Source organism: Thunnus thynnus, chromosome 18, assembly GCF_963924715.1.
Source record: "Thunnus thynnus chromosome 18, fThuThy2.1, whole genome shotgun sequence".
NCBI lineage: Eukaryota > Metazoa > Chordata > Actinopteri > Scombriformes > Scombridae > Thunnus > Thunnus thynnus.
The window spans coordinates 28,646,894-28,667,589 of record NC_089534.1 but is presented as its reverse complement, the minus strand read 5'-3'; the positions used below and the strand labels follow the sequence as shown (position 1 = coordinate 28,667,589).

The following is a 20,696-nucleotide window of genomic DNA, read 5'->3' as shown; positions in this document are numbered from 1 at the left end:
TGAAATTAATGTTTAGCATTTTGGAAAATTTGATTGAATTCAATCAAAGAGTGAGAAAATATGTATATGAATCTCACATATCTATATATAAGTATTGAGCTGGAGTTAACCTAGTTTAACATAAAGACTGAGAAGAGGGAAACAGCTGGCCTGTCTCTCCATAGTTTAAAAAGACACATAGCAACACTTCTAAAGCTCAAACAAATGTAGAAAGTAGTAATTGTGGAGGGATAATCAATTTCTCTCTTCTGGAAAAGAAAGCAAACATTTCTCAAAATGCCAAACTATTCCTCTAACTACGGGGCTAGCATATAGGCCTTGTTGAGCTGAATGTTGCTTTTTGAATGGTGAGATAGTCAAAACCTCCTCTGCTCAAAGGGGTCATTTAACAATGTTGCAGCTGTGTCAGTTATTTCTGTATTTAGTGACCTTTACTGTCTGTGTGAATAAGTTTAAGTCGGCTTGTCTAAATGAGCTCTAAGTTGTGGATAAACTGCAGAGTTGATTGACAGAGTAGCTGAGAAAGACCAGATTTAGTTTAAATTGTATTTATTAATCATTTACGGTATTATTGCACTTTACATGTTCATAATCACCATCAGTAGTCTAAAATGAAGATGCAGTTCTAAATAGCAACTGCACATATACGTACACATATAAGTTATAGAATGTAAAAATATAAAGATATGTACGGAAGCGTAATGCATTCACTTGAGAAAAACGTCTGCTCTGTGTCTCTGAATTAACGAGATAACTATTTCAGTATTTTGAGAAAAGTTTTCATTGAAAAAAAAATTCTAATCCGTTTTTCTGAATTAATGAGATACTTCAAAATCCTGACTGCTGTACTTGAGCCGCCGGGTGCCAAACTGTGTTCAAGCCAGCTGTCTGAACTTCGTTGCACCTAAAGTAGTGTAATTACGGTAAGAACGGCCTCTGCGTGTGGCGAAGGTTCTGGAAAATACATGCACCCGTTTCTTGTCATGTTTTCTCTGTGCTCTCCTATGAACATAATACATTGTACTTTTCACTCATGTTTGACCTGTTGTAAGTTTTATTTTGCCAGAAGGGCAAAGCTAAGTCATCCCACTGTACCTGTTTGTGGGAATTGCAAGCTAAAATAACCTCTTAGCTCTCTAGGCAGTCTGCTGTGTTTGTTTCATCTGTCTTTGGGCTTTGATGAAACATTTTTGCCTGTCCTGAGGTGCCTGCACAGAGTTGACAAACTAATAACAATATCATCTAAAGACACCAGTATCTCCCAATGCTTCAAACCAAAACCACAATAACATTGGATTCAACTAAACAGGCAGGATATGTTTGCTTCCATGAAATCAAGCTCTCAGCTAAGAATGAGAGCTTCTCTTGAGATTTTGAGGTATCTCGTTAATTCAGAAAAACAGCTGATTTCTTTCTCAAGCGAATGCATTACGCTTCCATATATATGATCAGTTAACCTATCAGTTAATCTAAGTTCCATGCATCTAATTAAGATAGATGTTGTCTTTGTTGTGCATCACACACATTCTGATCAGTGCTAATCACCCGGTGAAGTCACTTCATCCTCTCAATCACTGTTGCTCAAACGATAGAAAAAACTGTGAACCGTGAAAGAGTGAAACATGGGAAGACTTTCATTCTGTGTGGTTAGTGACCCTCAGAATACACACAACCTCTGTTCCTCTGGAGCCCACAGTCACCACCATGACAACAGCTGAGACCCGGAGTTAGGTTGACAGTGACATACTGTGGTGTTTTTAGTCTTTTATTCTATGGCGAGCTGTTTTACACAAAATAGTTTCATTTGACTTTTGTTTCTAAGAATAACTGTAGTCTGAAAGCATTCGTTTCTCTCATCAATCAAAATTATAATTCTTTATCTGCTATCTGACTATTAAAAAGTTATTCATAAAGAAAATTAAAATGTTACCAAAGAGGTTAACTGGAAAGAGCTTGTGAAGTTATCAGTGGTGTCTGTGGAGGATTGCACTTTTACCTACACCTGAGAACTAAACTGCCGTGTGGATGTGAAGCACTGATGTTCAGCATCATGTCTGAATAACATGGTGTGAATATTAAATAAGACATTTCATTTCATTAGATTGCTGGTCACTCATTCAGACCAAGCAATACAACATTTTTAACTAAAAACAGCAAAAATTACTCACAATAAACTCTGTTATTGTCAAAATATTGAGCATAGTTTTAAAAATGTATTGGATTATTTTACAACACATACAGGCCGTCATTGTAAATAAACTGTTCTTAATATCTTGCCTGGTAAAATAAAGGTTAAATTAAAAACAAAATGTGATTCAGTCATACATTTTTGTCTGTATTTATTAGGAGGATGATTCATTTCATAATGTATTATTTATTTAGGTAATATTGAACCATTTGGCTCTCCATACTAGTCAGAAGAAAACTGCTCTTAAAATATCCAAAACAACTTGTTGCTACAGCGTCTTACAGGGACTTTTGATGAGTAATAAGTCAAGATCATTCAAGAAACATAGCTCCATTTAATTTACCTCCAATCACAGCTCCAGCATATCTATAGCTGCATTATGACTGGTAATGTAGATATTACAAAGATAATCTAGACAAGTCTTAAAGATGTCCTCCAATGATTTAGATTTTTCAAAACTGAAACGGCAGAGGCCGAGATATTCCATATTGTAATTTGGTAGCATATTTCCCAGCCCAACCCAAGATAGTCTTGATGACATGATCAAGGGTTATTTTCCCAGACTTGACGATGCCACATGAAACATCATGCAACTGGTTTGACAGGCTGAGCAGGACTCCACACATAAAATCACCTAAACTTGGCAGAAGGCCCCTATAATTATAATAAGCAAGTGTTGAATTTGAGTTATGACTAGTCATAATTAAAATGGAGCTGTCTAGTTTTCATTTTTGCAATAGAACTGAAACCTTCATTAGAGATTCCATAGTGTCAGTAGTTTGATCAGTCATAACAGCCTTCATTAGTGTTTTATCTGTTTATTAGTATGTGTCATTAGAGGTCTGTTTACACTTATAATAATAATAATATGACAGCTTGCTAAAGCCTTTTCTCCATGTTAATGTGTCAGGTAAACAAAGGTTCCACTGTGATTTCATGCTGAGATAAGAACACCAGGTTTCAGTAAGTCCCTGCCCTCTACAACCGGACAGACTGGTTTTCAGCAGCAGATGCCGACTTTGTGGTGATTGTATCTGTGTTTGGTGTGGGCTCAGCGGAGGCAAACTTGTTTACAATGGAGACAGGTGGCCGGCTGCTGCTGAAAGCCTCCTTCTCCTCCACAGGGATGTACCGCCTGGTGAAACATTTCCACAACTGTTTCCAAACAATGTACACCAGCTCCACAAAATTCAGAGCGACGCACAGGATAGAGGTGCAGCCCATGATGTAGAGGAAGATCTTCTTCTCTGTGGCTTTGGCGATGTAGCAGTCCACCGTGTTGGGACAGGGACTCTGGCTGCAGCGGAGCAGCATGGGTACCTCAAAGCCATTGTACAGGAAGTAGAAAGCCAGCAGGGAGCCCACCTCAAAGGCAGTCTTGAAGACCAGGCTGACGATGTACGTGCAGAAGAGGCCTCCATCAATGCTGCCTTTGTCCTCGTACAGTTTACGCCTGTGCTTGGCCTCGCGGTGCTCCCTGTAGGCCACGTGCAGGGCCACCAGCAGGGACGGGGTGGACACCATGATGAGCTGCAGAGCCCAGAGACGCACCTGGGAGATGGGGAAGAAGTGGTCGAAGCATGCGTTCTCACAACCAGGCTGCCGGGTGTTGCACACAAAGTCCTTCTGCTCGTCCTTCCACACCTGCTCAGCTGCCGCCACGTACACCAAGATCCTGAAGAGGAAGACCACAGAGAGCCAGATGCGCCCGATGACAGTAGAGTACTTGTTCACACCACTGAGGATGTTTTCCAGGAATCCCCAGTTCATTTTTCTCTGTCACCTGTGAAGACATTTGGAGTATTTGTGTTTATACAGTTGTTTTGTAAGTGTCAAATCTTAGCTACGAAGTCCTGAATCAAGACCAAGTCCTGAACTTTGTTTGAACTCTGAAACAAGTCATTATTTGGCAAAACAATCTCACCACACAACACACTTTTATTAACATCATTTTTAGTCTTTGGGGAGGATATCAAGTCATTCCAGGTCAAAAGACCAAAATTTAAATGAGGTCCCAAGTCATTGGTGTTAAAGAATAAGGCTGGTGTTGCTTTATATTTTTACTGTTAACAAATAAACCAAAGCAAAAATGTGTTAACACGTCTCTCAACACTCTCTGACTTCTCTACTCTGTCTGCAGCACTCAGTCCCAACACCATTGGTTCCTACTGAAGATGTAAATTGAAAATTGGCTCACAAATATATTGTTTCATTTTTAAAAAAGGTTCAGTCATTTCCTAAAACAGCTGGTCACTGTGGTTTTTTAGCAAACGTTACTCAAACAGGAGGAAATAGTGCATTTGTTGGAGACTACTTTCTGAGACTATAGGATAATTATATGATATTACCAGACTTCTCCTATCAGGCCCTCATTGCTGCAGTCAACTCTGTGCTTCAGTGGTTCATATTTCCAAACAAATTTGCAAATATATTCAAATGGCCACAAGCCAACACTGAGACTGGCAGCGTTTCCTGGCTGGTTATCCAGCCTCAGTGATTGGTTGACTCTCCTGCATTCACACATTGCAATATGCAGATGTATTTAGGTGGATTACAGATTCTGTTTAGGACATCGTAAACGTCGGTGTTACACCAAACACTGTGACCTGATTTCTCATATACTGCCACTGCAAATGTTTGTATCATATCATAATTGATTTTGATGGTTGTTATCAAACATGGTGCCACCATAGTATTCACAAAATTCACAGATTTAATACTGTTTTGTCTGTTTTGTTGTACCAAAATCTGCAACCTGTCAAAATTCTGTGAGGCTACAGCAGCTACACTACACTATTTGTATCACTATTCTCATATACTCCACTCTATTTATTTATTTATACACCGTTATTTCATCTACTGTCAATTATTCTTAATCTGCAGGAGTTTTTCTTGTATTTTCTTAAATCTTTATTCTTTCTATTATAACTTAATGTTTATCTTATTGTTACTGTGTATAATTACTTTTGCCTGCAGTACTGTCCTGAGCCTCATCTCAAGCGTTTCATTGTACAGATGACGTGTATTATTGTGCACAAATACAATATCTGCTATCAGATATCAAAACTCGTGACTCTGTATGTTTTTTGTCTTTTACAGCTATCATAATGTGAGATAAATACAATGTCGGCACCGTTGTTAGTAACACCTGCTATAAATGTTGTAAAAACGTTTGCAGTGGCAGCACAGATGAGACCAACCACAGCAGGCAGGGAGGTAATGCGGTAAGTAAAGAGATATTCTGTGACATAAAACTTTTGACATGGTCTAATAATACTCCCATATATTTATCACAGTAGCCTGAATTATACCAAATGATAAATAAAACTCCATAACTGTTCCATAGCAAACTTTTTACAGTGAGTGAACATACATTACTGTATGATTGTTGGCTATATATAGGCCTAATAATTATATTCATAATCAAATATAATAATGAATTCTATCCTATAACTGTACAAAGACTCATGTATATTCTTATAGTAGCCCATACATGAACATAGAATACCAAATTCAATTCTTAAAAACATATTAACCATGACTTACTGTGTTTTTATTGTTGTAATGTGCGTGTCACAGACAGCTGATATTTCATTGTTCTATTAGGTGAAATAAGTCCTAAAAGTCTGTGTAAACGTTAGTAAAAGAGAGTGGAGACCTTACCGGCAGTGCCTGGGGGGGGGTTTCCTCTGTGCAGCTCTGTGCTGTGTGTCCTCTGCTGGCTGCTTCACCTGCACATCTGCGCACCTTTTCCACTCAGACTCCTCTAAATACCACTGTAGCTATAAGATCATCTGAACACACACTTTCTGTTTTGTTTTGACTGCAAACTTTACTGTAAATTACTTTAAATCATGTGACCAGGAGCCTTCCTCCAGCTCACCTGTTGAATATGCAGGTATCCTGTGAAGTGTGTGTCTGTGTGCGTGTGTGTACACGGACATCACCATGGAGCTGTCTAATGCAAATAATATCTGCTGTAGGTCCTGTTCAGATTCAGTGTGGGGGAGGAGAACACTGAAATAACCTTTAAAACAGCACTGTTTTATTTCCTTCTTCTCTCACCTCTCACCCATGTAACTTTGATGAGAGTCAGATCACATTACACTGTTAATAATACATGTAGCCTCAGGCCTGTGCCTGTTTAATGTCTCTGTTTGTTATTTGTCAGGTTTTAGATCTACATTCTATCCTAAATCCTAAAGAAAAGAAAGCAGCGTTCTAGATCTGATGAGTCTCCGGTGTACAAGTTTTACTGTACAGTATATATGATATCATATTATATTCCAATGAGAGACTGGCATATATGTCTGTGTTATATTTGTACAGTATCCTGATCCATTATATCAATCAGTGTGGATATAATCAGTAGGATATTTTTAGCCACTAAGAGGTGCTATTTCCATTTCCATTGTTCACCTGGGTAAAGTTAGGTAACCTGGGACACTTGCCAAAACTTTAACATCAGAACCACATATAATTTTAATAAAGTAAAGCCTCCCCTGTCATTGTATGGTGGGACATTATACATTAACATAGACTTTTAAAGAGTTGGCAGAAGTCGTGGATCAATGTGTGGGGAAAATCATTTTATTCTAGCCAGTGGTGGAATGGAAATAGGCCCTGAGGATTCACGTACAACTCTGAGGTGTTTGTGTTTTACTTCTGTTTTGTGTAACTTTACATGTTTTTTTTACTCCACAACATTTCAGAGAGAAATATTATGCTTTTAACTCCACTACATTTATCTGACATCCATGGTTACTACTTGTTTTTTGCATTAACTCATCAGTTTATAAGAAAGTTCAAATTAGCACCAAACACAACAGTAAAATGCTGCTTCGACAGTAATGCATCAGTATGAATCTAATCACTCAGGAGCTATTTCTATGTATTATGAGTAACAATTTGTAAGTAGGACTCTTATTTATCCTGCAGTATTTTTAGACTGTGGTATTGATACTTTTACTTCTGAATACTTCCAATACTGCTAAGATATCAGTCAAGAGGATAGAATCAGTGAGACCTTTGCTGTTGGTTATTCCAACCACTGGGAGGCGCTGTTTCCATCTAAATAGTAAACCTGGCTGTGTATTTGAATAAAGGTCTTCATTGAAATTCAACATAAAATTTACCATAATTATGCATAATTTAAAAAAAGAAGATATATATCGACATACACACAATATAGTGCAATGTATTTGTTCTTGAACTTGTATTTCCAGTTTATGCTACTTTATACTACTGATTACTACTTAATGGCAAATTAAGGTTTTACATAGAGAAGTTGACGGTTGTCCTCTACCTCTGACCTAGGTATCAAACCAGGTTCCCAGAATCTACACGCAAGACCAACCCAGCCTTGCTATGGGAACCAGATTCAGCCTGGCTTCTATAATCACCAGCTGTCGTTGAACCACTACCAACGGGCCTATTTAGTCAGGAATCCTAACAGCCTGGGTCACAACAAAGTGTACTGGTGCAAATAGGTGTTGGAGGTTTGAAAATACTCCAAGATGACCTTCTAACAGGTCATCTCTGGAGGAAGCCCAGTCTGATAGTCGAGGGCACTCGCCTGGTTTTATAGGGCAGCTTCAGAGCCCTAACTGTTTAGCCAATTAATCCCTAATGAATCTCTCAATCTTATTCTATTCTGAAATCATTCATCAATCACATGTATAGCAGCATGTTGACCTCAGTCAGTACATCTTTTTTTATATACTTTATTGCAGGAGTACAAGAGTTATACATATGATATTGTTCATACCTACATCATTCCTACAACATTTATACGTTTTTAGTGTGAAATATTAATAATAGAGAAAAAAAGGGGGAGAAATAAAATAAAATAAGTAAGTCAATAATACATACATACACACACAAAAACTAGATTATCCTTTACAAATTTCATCATAATTTTTAATCTAAATAAATGTAAAACTAATGTCAGCCTATCCAAAGTGAGACGTCTTCACTTACCTGAGAGAAACCAGAAGACCTCAGAGATGAACACAAGTCAGGAACTGTGGTTGGAGTGTATAAAAATACAAACCAGTTTTATTTGGTTTTAACAAAATAAATAATATAAGTTGCAAGAAGTAAAATACAAAAACTTGTGCAAAAAGTTAAAATGCAAAAAGCTAAAAGACTAAAGAGAGTCTCAAAGAGATCTCTCAAAAAGCCCTATGGAAAAAGAAGGTCCCACTTTTCTTTTTATAACTCTACAATTTCCTCTTAGTTGTAATACCACATATCATTTATCTCCAGGACATCTATCAGTTACATGCTCATGTTATGATTTTACACAAAATAGTAACCTTTTCTTTATCTGTCACTTACATCAGACTATGTGGAACTTTTGAACTTCTTCTTTTTCACATTTGAGATTAAAATCTAGGGATGTCTGCTAGGTGCAGAAAACCACAGCTTCTCCTTTGCCTCAGGTTATCTTGCCTCAGGTTGTGTATGTTTTTGATGTTTGTTTGTGTTTGTTTGTTTAGTCATTCTTTAAAGTTCAGCTCTAGTTCAGTACAAGTTCCACAAAGTTCCTAACAAATGGTGCAAGACATTAAACTATGTTTAATTTGTCACCAATTAAAATTAAATAAAATAGTCAGAAGTATTGAGTAGAGTTTGTCACATATAGCGGAGCTTTCAGCAATACAGATTTTATATGATGTGCACAGACACCCACATATAGTGCCTAGGTTTTCTATGCACGTGTCAGTGTGTGTGTGTGTGTGTGTGTGTGTGTGTGTGTGTGTGTGTATGTGTGTGTGTGTGTGTGTGTGTGTGAGTGAGAGAGAGAGAAAGAGAGAGAGATACTAAGGTATATGTTTACCCAGAAAGTTACAATTACAAACAAGGTTGCATTTCCAATCACGCAAAGCAGAAAACTGCCCCAGAGCCCCCAACATCAGGAGGCAAGAGGGCTCTGTGCTCATGGTGTGACAAGTAGTTTGTTGTAAAGTGATTATCTGCAGATTTTGACAGAAAATATCATAGGCACCACTATGGCACAGTATAAAATCATATAATAGAGGCCTTAATATTTAGAAGCCTTGTTTTAAAGAGGTGCCAATTTAAAATCTAGTTTGAAGTCCTTTATGATATTGTTCTTACATTGTACATGTTACTAAATAGATATATAATTCATAAATACTAATGTACTAATGTACTGTAGAGAGAGTGGGAAAGACAGGGGGGTGAATAGGGGCCCATGGCTCTTTTTTGTCACAAGGGCCCCCTACTAGAAACAATTTGCCCAAATGTAATTCTCCACTAATCTTCCATTATGATAAACAGATGTGATAGCAATATGACAGCTCAGCCACTGGGGGCGCTGTGACCGCAGATTCTTCACTTTCTTCTTCTTCTTCTTCTTCTTCTTCAATGTCGCAGTCGTCTTTGACTTTGAAACATGGCTGCCGCTGTAAACACAGAGGCAGTATAGTCTGAAAGTGCGCTATGTGAACATTTCGGGCTTCATTATCCCATATTTTCCCAGAGGACTGTGGTTTATAGATTTGAGCGGACATGTCAGATAAGGAGGCCGGTAAAGGGAACGAGGGCTCCGGGGAGAAAGGCTACAGGACTCCCGGGCTGAGAGGCGCACAGACCACCACACTGTTCCGAGCTGTCAACCCTGAACTCTTCATCAAGCCTGTAAGACACAGAACAGCCTGGTTATGTATTCATATATGAGGAAAACAGTCACATTTAAATTTAACTTTCTGCTTGTAAATTAGCAAAGCAGGTGATAAATCCACCGTGGAGTATCATGTGTGACACAAATGTATCATTTTGGAATAGACCTTTATTTAAGTTTTAGCTATTCTATTTACTGTGAGTCCTGTTGTAATGTTAACAGTTTGGTGATAACTGTGAGGTAAAGACATCTGTCCTTAATGTAAAGACATGTAGACAGTGAATCACAAAGCAGCACAGCAGACAGTAATGACGTTATTTATATCAGGTACATTTATACCATTTATAATGAAGACCTGGATATAAACCTTTATCATCTAGAAAGTGAAAAGACTGAAACTGCCTCGTTGTTTAAGGGTAAAATGTCATTTTTGACCCAGTTACAAAATAATCTTAAAGGACAGGTGTTGTTTTAAGACACACTTGAAAAATTGTGAACATGTCCTTTAATTATAAGTTCAGTCTCATAAAGATAAGGCAACTGTTTTGAGTAATAACATGTACTGGAAGGTGACTCATGATTTATTGTTCCACTCACACAGGATGAACAGCAGCTGTAGCCGTCCCTGCTTTTGAGTCTGTATGTGTGAAGACTGTTCATCAGACTGACAGATGAATCCTCTTCAGACATGTCACTCTAACACAAAGCTGTCTTCTTTTTGCAGAATAAACCATTGATGGCGTTTGGACTGGTCACCATCACCTTGTGCGTGGGTTACCTGGGCTACATGCATGCGATGAAAGAAAACGACCAGCAGCTTTACGAGGCCGTCGACAGTGAAGGAGAGAGATACATGAGGAGGAAGACTTCCAAATGGGACTGATGGCAGAACGTTCTGTTAATGAGTGTGTGTGTGTGTTTGTGAAGACAGAGTGAATTAAAACAAGGACACATGTTAAGTTTTCTCTGAAAGCTTCTATTTAACTGTCTCGTGGTTTTCTCTGGGCTCAAGAAGATACAAATTCTTGGCAGACAGATAAGTTTTAGTAGATCTTGTGCATCACCATGGACAGGATCAGAGCACAGACAGGTATAAAAAAAAAAAAATCAGACAGCAGCCTGTTGTTTTGCGTTACCAGGTGTGATGCTGAAGTGGCTTTACCTTCAGTAGCATTAAAGGGCTCATCCACCGTTTTATATGTTCTACTCCACTTCAAATCACCATGTGATGGTGCTAAAAATGTCCCAAAGCATACACAGTCATTATTTTATAATTATTTTAATACACTGACAAATTCAATTTGCAGACATGAAACTTCTTGAGTCAGTCCTCCATCACACTGAACATTCTGGCTCTTTTTATGGTTGTCATGGTTATTGTATTGTGATGATGCAGTGCAGATAGTCAGCTGATTAGACTGTGCTTCATTAACATCTTCCTGATTCAGCAGTTAGAGCAGGACAACACACACCTTTATCATTCTTACTGGGACAGAGAGTTTGGCACTAGTGCTGTAACAATTCATTGATTATTGTTTAAATTATTCATCAAGCAAAAATGCAAAACTTCTCAAATGGGAGAATTTGCTGCAGATTTATATGACTGTAAACTGAATGTGGATTTTGGACTGTTGGTTTATGAAAATAATTAATTACAGCCCTCATATGTGACGTCACATGATTCCCAGAGGTCTAATCAGATCAATCAAGAGTAAAGAGAGCTGTGTGGCAGTGCAGGGTCTAGCTAACGCATCTCCTCATCACATCTTAGCTCCTCCCAGCGAGGATGTGAGTGAGAGATGTGATGGAGAAATTTTAATTCAGCAAATGGGACACACTCCAGCATCAAGTTTTGATTTTTAACTTGATGTATGTGTTTAGGGCTGCAGTTAACATTTCCATTGTTTTTTAAATGAGTCATTTAGTCCATAAAAATGTTTAAAAATAGTGAAAAGTCACATCACATCTCCAAATGTCTTGTTTTCTTCAAAAGAGATTGAGTTGACAATAGAAAACAGAGTAAAGCAGAAAATCCTCACATTGGAAAAGCTGTAAGCAAAGAATGTTTCATCAATAAATGACTTGAACAGTTAATTGATCATCAGGATAGATCATCAGATTCGTCTTCTGTTGATCAACTTGCAGAGAGCACCACATTAGTCCAGCTTCAACATGTCCTCCATACTGTCTGCACTGCTCATCTCCCACAGCCTGACATGAAGGTTTGTCTTTAATGATCCAACATGTTTTAATGATGCAGTGGCACAGCTGAAATCAGCAGCTTCACCTCACAGAGACCTTGAGTTTATGTTTTATTGAACAACATAAATAACTAAACAGTCAAATGTGATCTTCATCAGGCACAGATGTCAGCTCACATAGGATCTCCTGCTTGTATAAACAAGTCCATCACTTGGCTTTTTCATCCTGTAGAGAGAAACAAAAGACATTGCTGTGTATTTGCAGGCAAACAGTAATTATAGTAATTTTTCATATATCACAACTGTTAGGAGGCAGAAAACCTCATATCAATAATGTTCTGCAGAAGGTTTTAAAGTTACAGTTTTCATGACACTGTCATCATTAACAACATCCTGTGAAGCCATTAAGTTTAAGAAGAGTCGGTTTCATTCAATTATGCATAGAATCATATTAAACGGAATTTAGGGTTAGGGTATGGTAGGTAAGGAATCCAACTGTGGACATTGTGGCTATAAAGTATAGGCCTCAGCCATTACAACCATTAGGCCACCAGGGCGTCCCAGTAAAGCTTTTTGAGATGGTACCTTGATGACATTAGCCAGCTCCTGCAGTGTTTGTTCATATCGGGCTTCCATACTCTTCAGGTTCTCAGGTTTGATGATCTGCTTTTGGATTCCAGGGCTTCCTGCTTCCACCACCATCTGCAGGAAGTTCTTCTCCTGTACTCCCAGCAGAAAGGTGAAGGCCAGACCTGCTTTCCCTGCTCTCGCAGTTCTACCGATCCTGAACAAAGACAGAGAATCCAGGATGTAGTCTCAGCCCACAACACAACCAGATGGAGCTACACTCAACCAGATGCAAATGCTTCAGCACCTTATAAATCCTGATTCTGCTCACCTGTGAATGTACGTCCTGATGTATTGTGGCGCGTCATAATTCACAACACATTTGACTCCGTTGATGTCGATGCCTCTGGCAGCTGCATCAGTGCTGATCAACCTTCACATGACAAGTCAGTTAAAGTTCTCATTCCTTTAAGCTCACACTGCATGAATACACACACACACACTGCATTTGCTTCATTAGGTTTATGATCTCCATCTAATATCTGCTCCTGCAAATGTAAATATATTTAGGAGAGATATTTATGCAAGCAATATTAGCACTCACTGTGACTCTACTGGCATGATTCTTAATCTTAGAAAACAGCAGCTGACAAAACAATCTCAATACAAGATCCATTTAGTAGTTGTGATGCTTTTGATTAAATCACAAGTATGAGATGTACTTAAAGACCCAGCAGACATGTTGAAAGATGTATAAGAAATTGTCTGCTATGTTTTTAAACAAAAAAGTTCAGTTAACTAGTTAAAAACTCTACTCTCCTTCTCCATCATTGAAAAAATCCAGATTCTATCAATATGCAACCATTTCAAAAGTTTTAATTTCTGGATGCAAGATGTCTCCACACACACACACACACACACACACACGGACTTACAGTTGGATCTTCCCCTGTTCAAATTCCTTCAGCGTCTTCTTCCTCTCACCAGGAGAGAGTCGGGAGGAGAACTCAGCAGCCTGAATTCCACCAAAGAGCTGCACCAGCAGGTAAAGTCTGAGAAAGAAGCAACAGTAGAACCGTATTGATACAGTTATTGGCAGTTGAAACTGTATGAAATGCATTTTAACAGCGTTGCTTTCTCCAACCTGTGAGCAGTCTCTCTGGAGTTGGTGAAACAGAGGATGGGGCTGAGCTTCATGCGCAGGATGAAGTGGAGGATGAGGAGAGGCTTTTTGCTCAGTGTACAAGGCACATAATATTCCTAAAAACATACAGGTGCAATTATTCACAAAGCGAAACAAGTCTGATAGATCTGAATCATCTCTGCACTTCCATGTGTGCCTCGGCTCTTCTCCTGAAGGTCAAAGGTCACGTCTTACCGTCAGCCCTTGCGGGAAGTCGAAGCGGTCGTGTTTCTGGGCGACAGCGGCTGACGGTGTGGTGTTGTTGGAGCAGCTGTGGACGGAGCTGAAGAGCCTGGGCTGGTGGAGGCCCAGCTGCTGCAGCTTCTCTGGGTTCTGCGTGAGCGTGGCGGAAAACAGTAGCTTCTGCAGCGGCATCTGAGGAGGAGACAGACTGCAGAGGAGACAGAGAGAGACACGTGGTTACTTAACTTTAATACAACTTAAAGACATCATCTAACTTCATGTAACCAGGCCAAGGAAACCAGCTCCAAATCATATCTACTTATGGACTAATATAAAATAAACAACCACAAGAAAAATGTTTTGTGCCTGATGAAGATCTACAGCAACAGTGGATCGCTGCTACACTGCTGCCTGCTTCAGAATGTAACTCCCTCCACCTCCCCAGCCTCCTCCTGCATTAGCATTCAGTTTGTGATGTTGAACGTTTCTTTTCAATGTGTTCATGTTCATCAAACATTGTGTATCTCAGGCTCCGCCAGGGGGGTTTGTGAGCTCAGGGACAGTCTGTGTCAACCTGCTCAGATTTGTTCCAGAGCATCATATGAGCAGAGCCACAGCACTAAACTACAATGCATGTTGTTGCAATAAATGGTTAAAACCTAAATGTGAGTGTCCTGACTGAAATACTTGAAAGAACTAGACTCTAGCTCTGTGTGTGGAATCTGAGGCTCACCTGGCCGCTGTGACGTAAGCCGGCTCAGTCCTCCTGAAGATGGACATGTCCTCTGGTCCACTTCCTGATCTGTACACCGCCTTCACTACCTGACTGAGCCAAGACTGGTGCATGCTGTCAATCATCCTGTCAGCCTCGTCAATAATCTGGGAGGAAAGCAAAGACGCACACAAATAACAAATGATTTCGTTGTTGTTTTAAGGTATAATTGTTGAAGTTATATCTTTATATTTTTTTTGGTTTTAGGAACTCACAAGAAACCTGAGGTGATCCAGACATAAGCCTGAATTCTTGTTGATATGATCAACCAGTCGACCTGGAGTCGCCACAACAATGTCGGCTAAACTGCGTCTCATGCCCCCTCTGGAATAAATGTTTTTTTAAAAAAAGCCTTTGTTAGAGCAGCAGAAGGTGTTCTAATCTATGTGATGTCAAGCTTCACATTTTGTTCTCACCTGTGTTCGGACAGTGAAGCCTGCTCTGCAGCAAAGGACCTCTGACCCGCCAGCATCACCACTTTCAGAGAGCTTCCCTCAGCGTATGATGTGAACACTTTGCAAACCTGCACAGAAGAAGAAGAAGCTTTACATCACTGGATGAAAGACTTTGTGCAGGACAGGGTGAACTACATCTCTTCATGTTCACCACTCACAATAATCCATTTCAAAGTCATGAGGACTATGACCTGCTACAAATGTGTGTGTGATGAGATGCTCAATGTCTACGGCCAATCATACGCATTTGTTCTTTTCTTGCCTCAAGCTTGCAAACTGTTGGTCAAAATAGTTGCCAATTAATTTTCTTTTTTTTATTATTGTGAATAACAGTGGGTACAAAGCAGGTGAAGTACATAAATGTGTGCATTTAACATTCACAGATGTGTGTCTGTGTGTGGAGTATAATGTGTGTGTGCTGTGTGAGAGCAGGGCGATGGGAGTGCGGTTCAGGGGGGTTAGCAAGGATAGAAACATTATATTACTGAGCCCATAGACATATTGGATAGACAAACATATACACATGGTGAATGCATGCAAGTATTTCTCCTCCCGTATACATATATATACATATGTATATATAGTATACATACATAAATAAAGTAAGCACTAATAAGCAATTAAAACAGTGATTGATTCAGTTGAACGTATGTGTGCGTGTGTGTATTTGTTGAGTGTGAGTCGGGCTAGGGGGAATGGAGTCAGCCCATGGTTGGTATCATCATGTATCAGCTGATAAGTAACAAGAATTTGTAGTTCAGAAATGCCAAAGATGTGTTTGTTGTCATTTATAATACATCTTCATAGTACAGACTTTTCCACACACCACACACCGCTTAATACAAAGCTGCACCAATAGATATTTTTTATTTGGGTGTGTCAAATGACTAATGACTAATGTGAAAGATGTCTCTCATAGTGATGAACTGGCAGAGAATTATCACCAACTCAGCACTTCCCCGCAGCTCTTTTTAGCCTCTGTTAGCTCATTGTTTTGGTTTTCCAGCCGCAAACTAGACTAAACTAACTACAGCCTCCAAAATGACGGTTGAATCAACACCTCTCTTAAATTATAACCATCATGAAGGTTGGATTTATTGCAGGGTTTTACTGGCAACTGAGTGGATTTCTGCTTCAGTAACATTTAAAGCTGTATGAATAATTTTTTTGGCCACTTGGGGGCAGCAGAACAAGCAGAAAACACAACATTGTCATATTGTCTCCAATAAAAAAAAAAAAAACATTCATTAAAAAAAAAAAACATGTTTAGATAAGCATGTCGCAAATTACCGTCAGGGGGGAAATTTCACATCACTGCAATTTTTTAATTTAGTATGGTATTTACTAAGATTCCAAATGTTAATTAAAGCAGCTGCAGTTCATCTGATTTGCATAAGGTGAAGCTAAATAAGATCTGTCGCCGGGCTTCTGACATGTGTTGTGCATGTCTGGAAAGTAATGGAGTACATCAAAGAAAGGCTTGTCAGGAAATATGAGTTAAATATCCTGATGTGATGTTATCAGAGGCTGAGCAGCACAAAAGATGTTATTGTATTTGAATTCATTGCTTTCATTTGACACTGTTGATGGTGATGAGTGTGATGTGAACAACTGCTATCCTTCCTCTAACGTATCTATGTGAGTTGAGTTTACATATTTCTGTCTATGCTCTTATTTTCTTATTTTAAATGATTTCAAGTCTCTCCTTGAGGTGGATGTTGTTGTTCATTGTTAAGGTATCCATCTCTGTTCTTCATATAAAAAATATATACATATATGCTATGATTCCACTTGGTTGTTTCTGGATAACTCTGTGTTCCAAATAAAAATATTTAAAACAAAATCAACTGTGCAGATGGTTTGGAAAGGTTCTGACCTGCTGGGCGAGCTCTTTGGTCGGCAACACAGCCAAAGCCCGGACTTCACACACCAGCCGCTCCATCAGCGCCTGCAGGTAGAGAACACCTTAATTACTTCACCGTCTTTACATGCACTGAATACTTCCTGTACATATTGTATGTATTTTGCTCAAATGTACTGAAAAGAGATGGCGGGCAGCTCACCTGTATGACAGGTATGACGAATGCGAGAGTCTTGCCGCTGCCTGTTGGAGCAGAAACACAAATATCTCTGGGCTTGTAGCCGCCTCGTCCAATCAGCAGCCCCTGCTGTGCACTCTCCAAGACAGCTGGGATGACCTCTGCTTGCACTGTGAATAGAGGATGGTAACTATTAACAACTTTTACTATTTTTCAGGTGTATATTCACTAAAGCCAGCCAGTCTGAAGTTTGTCTTCACCTGGAAAGAAGTGCTGAATTCCGTTATGTTGTAGTTTCTTCACCAGCTGGGCAGACAGTCCTGTGATGTCAGAGATGGGGACCAGGTTTCCTTTAATGTCTCTGTGAATGACATCAGGCTGAGCCAGCCACTGAGGCAGGACTCTGTGCACCTGTCAACAAAAGAACACACACACTAACACTCTGTGGACACTCGTTGTCTCCAGAGGAGGAATAGCAACCACACTGGTGACCCCTGACCTTTTCTTTGGCGCCATCAACAAATCACTATACCTTTTGGACGGGTTTGTTCTCAAATCCTCCCAAAACTGTGAATCCAGTTGGAGCAGAAGTCTTCCCTGTGGGTTCTTTAGGTGTGTCATTTTCTGTCTCTGCCTCTTCCTCTCCTCCTGCGTCTTCTTGTCCATCTCTTACAGTCACAGGAGTGTCTGGAAGAAATACCGACATGATGAATAACATAGTAGACTATGATTAAAATACCTTTCAAAGTGCTGGCTCTCATTTAGTGTCTTTAGTCAACTGGTGGTGCTTGCTGGTGTGTCTGCCTCAAGCTGCATTCAGGGCTAAATAATCTTAGATTTATCTTGTTAGAATATGTGTCAAATATCTTCATGTATATGATATGTATATTTATATGTAATTAGCTTGTTTTTCCTCTCATCTCTATAGTGCCTTTTACTGTCTTTCAGCTCATTGTTTTGGTTTTGCAGCCCACAACTTTACTGTTTTGGTTCAGTCTCACAGCTCATTAACCTGGTTTCCAGTAGCTTCATCATGGAGCATTTAGCAACTAAAGAGGCAGATATTTTTCTTTTTTTTAAATAATGTTTTTTTTTTTTATTGGAGACAATATGACAATGTTGTGTTTTCTGCTTGTTCCGCTGCCCCCAAGTGGCCAAAAAAAATATTCATCATAACTTCATGATGGTTATAATTTAAGAGAGGTGTTGATTCAACCATCATTTTGCAGGCTGTAGTTTGTGTCAGTTTAGTCTTTTTAGTCTCTTTAGTTTAAGTCTGTTTTTGCGGCTGGAAAACCAAAACAATGAGCTAACAGAGGCTAAAAAGAGCTGCGGGGATGTGCTGAGTTGGTGATAATTCTTTGCCAGTTCATCACAAGAGAGACATCTTTCACATTAGTCATTAGTCATTTGACACACCCAAATAAAAAAATATCTATTTGTGCAGCTTTGTATTAAGCAGTGTGTGGTGTGTGGAAAAGTCTGTACTATGAAGATGTATTATAAATGACTACAAACACATCTTTGGCATTTCTGAACTACAAATTCTTGTTTCTTATCAGCTGATACATGATGATACCAACCATGGGCTGACTCCATTCCCCCTAGCCCGACTCACACTCAACAAATACACACACGCACACATACGTTCAACTGAATCAATCACTGTTTTAATTGCTTATTAGTGCTTTACTTTATTTATGTATGTATACTATATATACATATGTATATATATGTATACGGGAGGAGAAATACTTGCATGCATTCACCATGTGTATATGCTTGTCTATCCAATATGTGTATGGGCTCAGTAATAATATAATGTTTCTATCTTGGCTAACCCCCCTGAACCGCACTCCCATCACCCTGCTCTCACACAGCACACACACATTATACTCCACACACAGACACACATCTGTGAATGTTAAATGCACACATTTATGTACTTCACCTGCTTTGTACCCACTGTTATTCACAATAATAAAAAAAGAAAATTAATTGGCAACTATTTTGATTACTGATTCAATGTTTAAGTCAAATTTTTAAGCAAAAAGTCAAAAAATTCTTCAATGCTGCTTGTCTTTGTTTTAAATTGTTGTAAAGTGAATATCTTTGGGTTTTGGGCTGTTGGTTGAACAAAACAAGACATCTGATGTCATCATGTAAGACATAAGGAAACGTAACAGACATTTTCTGACATTTATAGATAAAATGATTAATCAAAAACATAACTGGCATATTAACCAATAATGATGAAAACAATCGTTAGTGTCAGCCCTACATATGAATGTATGATCCAGCCTGGTGTCAACATGTAAGGGTATAGAAAAACAAGCACGCACCTGACTGATCCTTCTTCTGTTTCTCATTTACACCTTTCTTCTTCTTCTTCTTTTTCTCCTGGACAGGCTCGTCATGGTTATCAGTGTCCGAAACACACAAAGTCACAGCTTCAGATTTCCTTTTTTTGTGTTGTTGGCTCTCTTCACCGATGTGCTTGTCAGCTTTTCTTTTCCTTTTGACATCTGGTTTTTCTGTGTGTTCTTCAGCCAGGTGTTGTCTCTGTTCCTCTGTCACAGTCTGTTTCTGCTTCTCTTTCGCCTTCTGCTGTAGTTTAGCCAGCAACGCCTGAGACCGAGACTCCTTTGAGATGCTCCCATCTTCCTCATCACCGAGGTATCTGTGATTATAGAATGTAATACATGTTACAGATACTTCAGACAATCGCAGATCAGGAGATTGTGAGAATTATAAGGTTCTATCTTTTGGTCAAAAATGTTATTCACAGTGTATAGATCATCTGTGTGTGCGTGTTTGTGTGTTTATACATATTGGTATGTTTGTGGTGTGGCTAACCGTATGTTTCTGTGTGGAATATGTACAGGCTGTGAAAACAATAAAGACTCTATCTATCTAACACATTAAAATAAAGTGGGACTAAACTGCTTATTTTTTCATGAAAAACTATGCTTTAACAGACAGAACCTCGTAATTCCAAGAAGAAAATGACTTCTCAGTATCAGTTAATACTATTTAAACATCTTTTCTAGAAATCCCCATCGTAAATGGAACAAGATACACACAAACAAACGAGCACAGAAATAAAGCCTACCTGTTCACAAGAAACAGAGACATTTCCACAGCAAGATGAAACGTATTCTTTCAGATATCCTGCATTAGGAAAACATTCACACTGAATATCAATTAGCCCCGTCCAGATTCAGGCAAATTGTCATGTAACAGATTTACGTAAAACAGGTTTGTTTGTCTAACTTTGTACTCTAAACACTTCTACTGAACTACAGAAGTCAACTCATGTGTTTCCATACTGTGCTAGGCGCGGTTTGAAGGCGTCACTCAAACAGTCGCATTTCTTTCGTCACCAGTCGGGCGCGGCCATGTTAACTTGGTATTTAGATGCTAAAATTAAATAATATAATCTAAAGTAACTAAATATTGC

General features: G+C 39.0%; 3 protein-coding genes across 3 annotated transcripts; 1 reads left to right on the top strand and 2 right to left on the bottom strand.

The window, feature by feature from the left end:
- Positions 1 to 481: 481 nt before the first annotated feature.
- On the bottom strand, positions 482 to 6,177 carry gjb7 (gap junction protein beta 7). Its single transcript, XM_067571502.1, has 2 exons — positions 5,852 to 6,177; positions 482 to 3,971 (listed from the first exon to the last, which is right to left on the bottom strand). Exon 2 carries the CDS (start codon positions 3,956 to 3,958, stop codon positions 3,167 to 3,169), a length of 792 nt encoding a protein of 263 aa, XP_067427603.1. The 5' UTR covers positions 3,959 to 3,971; positions 5,852 to 6,177; the 3' UTR covers positions 482 to 3,166.
- Positions 6,178 to 9,571: 3,394 nt separating this feature from the next.
- smim8 (small integral membrane protein 8) lies at positions 9,572 to 10,795 on the top strand. Its single transcript, XM_067571503.1, has 2 exons — positions 9,572 to 9,853; positions 10,561 to 10,795. Exons 1-2 carry the CDS (start codon positions 9,725 to 9,727, stop codon positions 10,717 to 10,719), a joined length of 288 nt encoding a protein of 95 aa, XP_067427604.1. The 5' UTR covers positions 9,572 to 9,724; the 3' UTR covers positions 10,720 to 10,795.
- Positions 10,796 to 12,133: 1,338 nt separating this feature from the next.
- ddx51 (DEAD (Asp-Glu-Ala-Asp) box polypeptide 51) lies at positions 12,134 to 20,594 on the bottom strand. The gene is made up of 15 exons (XM_067571501.1): positions 20,349 to 20,594; positions 19,579 to 19,916; positions 17,769 to 17,923; positions 17,497 to 17,647; positions 17,261 to 17,406; positions 17,074 to 17,145; positions 15,159 to 15,265; positions 14,958 to 15,066; positions 14,704 to 14,849; positions 13,983 to 14,178; positions 13,749 to 13,864; positions 13,540 to 13,656; positions 12,936 to 13,037; positions 12,623 to 12,821; positions 12,134 to 12,263 (listed from the first exon to the last, which is right to left on the bottom strand). The coding sequence occupies exons 1-15, from the start codon at positions 20,369 to 20,371 to the stop codon at positions 12,246 to 12,248; spliced, it is 1,995 nt and encodes a 664-aa protein (XP_067427602.1). The 5' UTR covers positions 20,372 to 20,594; the 3' UTR covers positions 12,134 to 12,245.
- Positions 20,595 to 20,696: the final 102 nt, after the last annotated feature.

What these genes read in the sequence shown, in the direction of transcription:
- gjb7 (XM_067571502.1), bottom strand. Translation starts at nt 3,958, where the DNA reads ATGAACTGGGGATTCCTGGAAAACATCCTCAGTGGTGTGAACAAGTAC.
- smim8 (XM_067571503.1), top strand. Translation starts at nt 9,725, where the DNA reads ATGTCAGATAAGGAGGCCGGTAAAGGGAACGAGGGCTCCGGGGAGAAA. An exon ending in CTGAACTCTTCATCAAGCCT is followed by an intron (nt 9,854 to 10,560) that starts GTAAGACACAGA and finishes TTCTTTTTGCAG; the next exon opens with AATAAACCATTGATGGCGTT.
- ddx51 (XM_067571501.1), bottom strand. Translation starts at nt 20,371, where the DNA reads ATGTCTCTGTTTCTTGTGAACAG. An exon ending in AATTCAGCACTTCTTTCCAG is followed by an intron (nt 17,407 to 17,496) that starts GTGAAGACAAAC and finishes CTCTATTCACAG; the next exon opens with TGCAAGCAGAGGTCATCCCA. An exon ending in TGGATCACCTCAGGTTTCTT is followed by an intron (nt 14,850 to 14,957) that starts GTGAGTTCCTAA and finishes CTTTCCTCCCAG; the next exon opens with ATTATTGACGAGGCTGACAG.